The sequence below is a fragment of the Oncorhynchus clarkii genome, chromosome 13, assembly GCF_045791955.1.
Source record: "Oncorhynchus clarkii lewisi isolate Uvic-CL-2024 chromosome 13, UVic_Ocla_1.0, whole genome shotgun sequence".
Classification (NCBI taxonomy): Eukaryota; Metazoa; Chordata; class Actinopteri; order Salmoniformes; family Salmonidae; genus Oncorhynchus; species Oncorhynchus clarkii.
In genome coordinates, this window is record NC_092159.1 from 62,813,865 (window position 1) to 62,820,732 (window position 6,868).

Genomic DNA, 6,868 nt, shown 5'->3' on the forward strand with positions numbered 1-6,868 from the left:
CGCAACTCAATCTGACACAATATTGCTATTCCTTGAATTATGTAAATCAGCTGGTTTACTAGAGAAAAATATATATATTTATAATTTACTGCAATGAAAACAGAAATGTAGCTATGACAAATGCTAGTTTTATATACATGCGTCACACATATGAATTGTTCTGACTTTATTTCCTTCAGTCACATCATAAAAGTTTCCTTTGAAAAGACATGGCCAAGAGCAATGGTGGAAATGACTGGCAATATCTCTCACATTCGGTAAGTCCATGATCACGAGACACCTTTAGATCTACTCGGAGGAAATGAAGCAGGATTCAAACGACCTACCCTTGCCCCATGCAAATCAGTGTGTACAGTGACTCACACGGCGACAGGTGCGTCAGTCGGACAGGTACCCGGAAGAAGAGAGAACAAAAAAACAAGAGCTTGTTCGAGTTACAGGTACAATGAACTTCGGAAAAATATATAGAAACGTGTTTGATTACTACCGAAAATATGAGTTTATTGTAATTGTTTATGTTCAAGTAAAGTCAGATATATTGGTAATCTTGGAATATTCTTTAAAAGTGAAAGTCTGAGGCTGTAATTCATCAAGATGTTACAGTCAGTCAAACACTAACGATAATGATGTTGGTCTTGTGTTAAAGAAGTTAAAAGCAAATAGTGGCATTTTTAGATGTAAAATAGAGTCTGTATTTGGCTAGTTGATCTATATCTCATCATAGTAGTCTATGTGAAAGTGATCAGGAGAAAAGTACTGTGTCTAGGTCAGAGCAGGTACGCTGAACTCTGATCCAGTTTATGAGGTACATTCAAAATGTAGCATGATCTCCCTTACAATGAAATAACGTATTTGTTTGTATATTTTAGGCCTACTTTATAGACCGACATAGTCAGCCAGCCAGGTGCATTGTACTTGTCTATAGAGAATTACCACACGTCTCTTCTCCCAGTGTGTCCTGTATTAACCCTGACTGGTACAGTTATGGACCAGAGAAACCTTGTAGTCTATATCAGAACCGCGTCTCTTCTCCCAGTGTGTCCTGTATTAACCCTGACTGGTACAGTTATGGACTAGAGAAACCTTGTGGTCTATATCAGAACCATGTCTCTTCTCTCAGTGTGTCCTGTACTAACCCTGACTGGTACAGTTATGGACCAGAGAAACCTTGTAGTCTATATCAGAACCATGTCTCTTCTCCCAGTGTGTCCTGTATTAACCCTGACTGGTACAGTTATGGACCAGATAAACCTTGTGGTCTATATCAGAACCACGTCTCTTCTCCCAGTGTGTCCTGTATTTTATAATCATAATAAACCCTCTACTGTTCTTCTCCAGTGTGTGAACCCTTACTGAGACGAATTCTAGCCCAGCTATAGCCATGGACCAGAGGAGCCTACAGGAAGAGTTTAAGGATCAGTTTACAGACGTGGTGTCCAGACTGCAGTCTAAACAGCTGTTCCAGTCTGACTGGGACATCGCCTCCTTCGCTGTCTTCTTCATCTTCATCGGTAGGAATACACACGCACACACACACACACACACACACACACACACACACACACACACACACACACACGTACACAATTGATTATCCACCTTGATCCTTTCAGGCATGGTTCTGCTGCTTGTTGTCCTGGTTCTGATCCGCTGCTGTTGCTGCTGTTGCTGTGATGAACAGGTAATGTAGCAATCAATCAATAAAATCTAATGGCCTGTTTCTGTGAGAAATGTGTGGTGTGTATATAGCCTGGTCCCAGATCTGTTGGTATCTATTGCCTGGTCCCAGATCTGTTGGTATCTATAGCCTGGTCCCAGATCTGTTGGTATCTATAGCCTGGTCCCAGATCTGTTGGTATCTATAGCCTGGTCTCAGATCTGTTGGTATCTATAGCCCGGTCTCAGATCTGTTGGTATCTTTAGCCCGGTCTCAGATCTGTTGGTATCTATAGACTGGTCCCAGAGCTGTTGATATCTATAGCCTGGTCCCAGATCTGTTGGTATCTATAGCCCGGTCCCAGATCTGTTGGTATCTAAAGCCCGGTCTCAGATCTGTTGGTATGTATAGCCCGGTCCCAGATATGTTGATATCTATAGCCCGGTCTCAGATCTGTTGGTATCTATAGCATGGTCCCAGATCTGTTGATATCTATAGCCCGGTCTCAGATCTGTTGGTATCTATAGCCTGGTGCCAGATCTGTTGGTATCTATAGCCTGGTCCCAGATCTGTTGGTATCTATAGCCTGGTCCCAGATCTGTTGGTATCTATAGCCTGGTCCCAAATCTGTTGGTATCTATAGCCTGGTCTCAGATCTGGGGTCTCAGATCTGTTGGTATCTATAGCCTGGTCCCAGGTCTGTTGGTATCTATAGCCTGGTCTCAGATCTTTTGGAATCTATAGCCCGGTCTCAGACCTGTTGGTATCTATAGCCTGGTCTCAGATCTGTTGGTATCTATAGCCTGGTCTCAGATCTGTTGGTATCTATAGCCTGGTCTCAAATCTGCAAGTAACCGCCTCACCACTCCGGCAGCCATGACCCTGCCGGAGCTGGCCACCAGCGGCCTCATGGTGAGTCTGTCATAGGTTATAGGTCATAGCAGAGAAACTGGTCTCGCCGTCTACTGTATGCAATTTACATCACAATGACGCTCTCTCGCTCTCTCTCTCTCTCGCTCTCTCTCGCACTCTCTCGCTCTCACTCACTCTCTCTCGCTCTCCTATAGCCAGGTCTCAGATCTGGTGCTCTTGTCAACAATGTTTGGTGTGAGTTGGCATGATAGCACACAGACTGGCACACTGTGGTATACAGGACCACATTTCTGATATGTCAGCCACCCATAGTGTTAATGAGAGAGCTGTATTTATTTCAAATCACTTCAAAAGGAAGCCATGTCATTGACTCTATCCTGTCTGGTATCATGGTCATTCAGACTATCCTGTCTTGTATCATGGTCATTCAGACTCTATCCTGTCATGTATCATGGACAGTCAGACTCTATCCTGTCATGTATCATGGTCATTCAGACTCTATCCTGTCATGTATCATGGTCATTCAGACTATCCTGTCATGTATCATGGACAGTCAGACTCTATCCTGTCATGTATCATGGTCATTCAGACTCTATCCTGTCATGTATCATGGTCATTCAGACTCTATCCTGTCATGTATCATGGTCATTCAGACTCTATCCTGTCTTGTATCATGGACAGTCAGACTCTATCCTGTCTTGTATCTTGGTCATTCAGACTCTATCCTGTCTTGTATCTTGGTGAAGACCCATCCGTTTGAGTCAGTCACATCCTACAATAGAGGGTCTGTTTTAGTGTGACCAGATTTAGCATGGCTGTATCAAGGAGTCTGTGTCAGACAAGCGTTCACTGCATTTCCTCTGAATAAAGATGTGTTGAAAGATGCATGATTTCCCCTCCTCTCTCTCTGTGTTTCCCAACAGCCGAGAAGACACAAAGTGGGTCATGAAAACTTTGGAATGGAGACCTGAAAGGAACTCGGAACAGAGTAGAAGATTCCACAATGACGACACTTAGAAAATTGATTAGTCCTTTTTATAATATATTTTTCGATGCACTTTAAAATTTGCACTTTTAATCTGTGTGCCAAACCAAGAGTTGTATAACTTGTTTTCATTCTGGTTCCATCTATTTACTTTTGACTGTTGGAAAATGTTGCACTCCCTGAGGTAACCCGGTTTAGCCGCCGTCTAATGGTGGAACGTCATTGGAGGTCATATGAATCAGTTTGTTTACTTGTTCCCTGCACGGCTAGCGGTTGTTGCTAGGACGCCAGAAAGGAGAGGCAAGGTGAAAACAGTCACTGAGTCTCACAACCAGAAGATAAAAGGGCTTTCACTAACGGTTCATGAAAAAAAAAACTAGGCACCAACTCTTTATGTAGTGGAATCAACGCTGTGTACTTTAAACTTAACTTCTTAAGTGTATGTAATGAGGAACGATAGATAATGTAGGAGTATTGATTCAATGACTTTTTAATGTAGTTAATTATATTAACAACATAATTCAATGTTGAAACAGGTACATTGTATCATTCAAATGATTAAATAATATTTTGTATTGAATCTGTCCCCGATTGACTGACCGAACACTCCAGTATAACACCTCTTTATTGCACAGATAATAGATCATATGGTCCACAACATATACATTGTACGCATCTCTAAACAGTTTTTAAAACACTTGCAGTAATAATGATTTTTGTTCAACATTGGAATGGATCTTCACTTCACAGGGAATCATTAAAAGGAAAAATAACATAAGTGCAAAAATTAAACAATTGAATAAATAAAAACATTAACAAAACAACACATTAAAATGAACTGATACAATGACGAATAACAGCTTATTGTTGAGGAGGCATGAACGTTTACTTTTCAAAAGCTGGGAATGTCCGTTTTCCTTTACACTTGACATAAGAGCGGCATTCCAAGGAATAGAGAGTCAGAAACCTTACAAGTTAATTTCACTATGAAGAGTTTCATGTCACAAACGTGTACTACTGCTGAGTAGTGTAGTCTACACAAAATAACAGTATAGTTTACCACAGTAGGACAATCTGCTTGACAAATTTAGTTTCCAATAACTTTTTCACACTGCTGAGTAGTGTAGTCTACACAAAATAACAAGCTGGCCTGGTTACTCATTAACCGTAGATGCTGGAACCGTGTAGGAGAAGAAGATGTGTTTGTATCGGTCCCTACCCAAATAAACCATAAATTAAAATTATCTTTTGGTCGCTATTATAGTGTGAAAAGGGTATAACTGTGTGGAAAGGAGGAACGTTAGTATTCAGTAACAAGAGAAGTGTTTCAGACTAAAACAACACAAGCTGATCCATTGATTCATAACGAGGTCCTAGTTAGTACTATACAACAGGGAGGTCCTAGTTAGTTAGTACTATACAACAGGGAGGTCCAAGTTAGTTAGTACTATACAACAGGGAGGTCCTAGTTAGTTAGTACTATACAACAGGGAGGTCCTAGTTAGTTAGTACTATACAACAGGGAGGTCCTAGTTAGTTAGTACTATACAACAGGGAGGTCCTAGTTAGTTAGTACTATACAACAGGGAGGTCCTAGTTAGTTAGTACTCTTCAACGGAGGTCCAAATTAGTTAGTACTATACAACAGGGAGGTCCTAGTTAGTTAGTACTCTTCAACTGAGGTCCAAATTAGTTAGTACTATACAACAGGGAGGTCCTAGTTAGTTAGTACTATACAACAGGGAGCTCCTAGTTAGTTAGTACTATACAACAGGGAGGTCCTAGTTAGTTAGTACTATACAACAGGGAGGTCCTAGTTAGTTAGTACTATACAACAGGGAGGTCCTAGTTAGTTAGTACTATACAACAGGGAGGTCCTAGTTAGTTAGTACTCTTCAACGGAGTTCCAAATTAGTTAGTACTATACAACAGGGAGGTCCTAGTTAGTTAGTACTCTTCAACTGAGGTCCAAATTAGTTAGTACTATACAACAGGGAGGTCCTAGTTAGTTAGTACTATACAACAGGGAGGTCCTAGTTAGTTAGTACTATACAACAGGGAGGTCCTAGTTAGTTAGTACTATACAACAGGGAGGTCCTAGTTAGTTAGTACTATACAACAGGGAGGTCCTAGTTAGTTAGTACTATACAACAGGGAGGTCCTAGTTAGTTAGTACTATACAACAGGGAGGTCCTAGTTAGTTAGTACTATACAACAGGGAGGTCCTAGTTAGTTTGTACTATACAACAGGGAGGTCCTAGTTAGTTAGTACTATACAACAGGGAGGTCCTAGTTAGTTAGTACTATACAACAGATGACGCACAGAGAGATACATGCACCCAATCCTAAATCAACCCCTAGTCCCTACTTGTCTAGATCAGAATTCAGTGTTTCCCCTATATTCATTCCCATAGACTTCTAGTCATGCAGTGTTTCCCCTATATTCATTCCCATAGACTTCTAGTCATGCAGTGTTTCCCATAGACTTCTAGTCATGCAGTGTTTCCCCTAAATTCATTCCCATAGACTTCTAGTCATGCAGTGTTTCCCCTATATTCATTCCCATAGACTTCTAGTCATGCAGTGTTTCCCCTATATTCATTCACATAGACTTCTAGTCATTGCGCTAACGACCCCCATCTAGGGGAAACACTGAATGTATTGGATAGATAAAGCAACATGGTAGTAGCCCCACCATATTGCTTAGTCCTATACTTTCATCACAAGTAGGGAGTGTAGTGTAGGGGTTAGGGTTTGATTTGGGACTGAATTAAAGCAGCTGTAACACATGGATGGGTCCTAAACCCTGGAATACTAAACACTGGTAATGTATATAGACTTTGATCCGGCTGTTCTCCTGTAAATTATACAATCAAAACCCACTTCAATTCAGACAATATTTTCAAGACATCCCTTTTATCTGGGTTGGTTGGTGTGAAGGATTTGGACAGAACACCAAGGCATTCTGACGGTCAGCTTGCTGCAGGAGGTTTAGAACACCTAGGCATTCTGACGGTCAGCTAGCTGCAAGAGGTTAGAACACCTAGGTATTCTGACGGTCAGCTAGCTGCAGGAGGTTAGAACACCTAGGCATTCTGACGGTCAGCTAGCTGCAGGAGGTTAGTACACCGAGGCATTCTGACGGTCAGCTAGCTGCAGGAGGTTAGAACACCTAGGCATTCTGACGGTCAGCTAGCTGCAGGATGTTTAGAACTCCTAGGCATTCTGACGGTCAGCTAGCTGCAGGAGGTTAGAACACCTAGGCATTCTGACGGTCGGCTAGCTGCAGGAGGTTAGAACCCCTAGGCATTCTGACAGTCAGCTAGCTGCAGGAGGTTAGAACCCCTAGGCAT

General features: G+C 41.7%; 1 protein-coding gene across 1 annotated transcript; it reads left to right on the plus strand.

Annotated features, from left to right (window-relative positions):
- Positions 1 to 9: 9 nt before the first annotated feature.
- Positions 10 to 4,092, plus strand: LOC139365233 (small integral membrane protein 22-like). The gene is made up of 4 exons (XM_071102734.1): positions 10 to 440; positions 1,339 to 1,511; positions 1,614 to 1,681; positions 3,454 to 4,092. Exons 2-4 carry the CDS (start codon positions 1,382 to 1,384, stop codon positions 3,499 to 3,501), a joined length of 246 nt encoding a protein of 81 aa, XP_070958835.1. The 5' UTR covers positions 10 to 440; positions 1,339 to 1,381; the 3' UTR covers positions 3,502 to 4,092.
- The last annotated feature ends 2,776 nt before the right edge of the window (positions 4,093 to 6,868 follow it).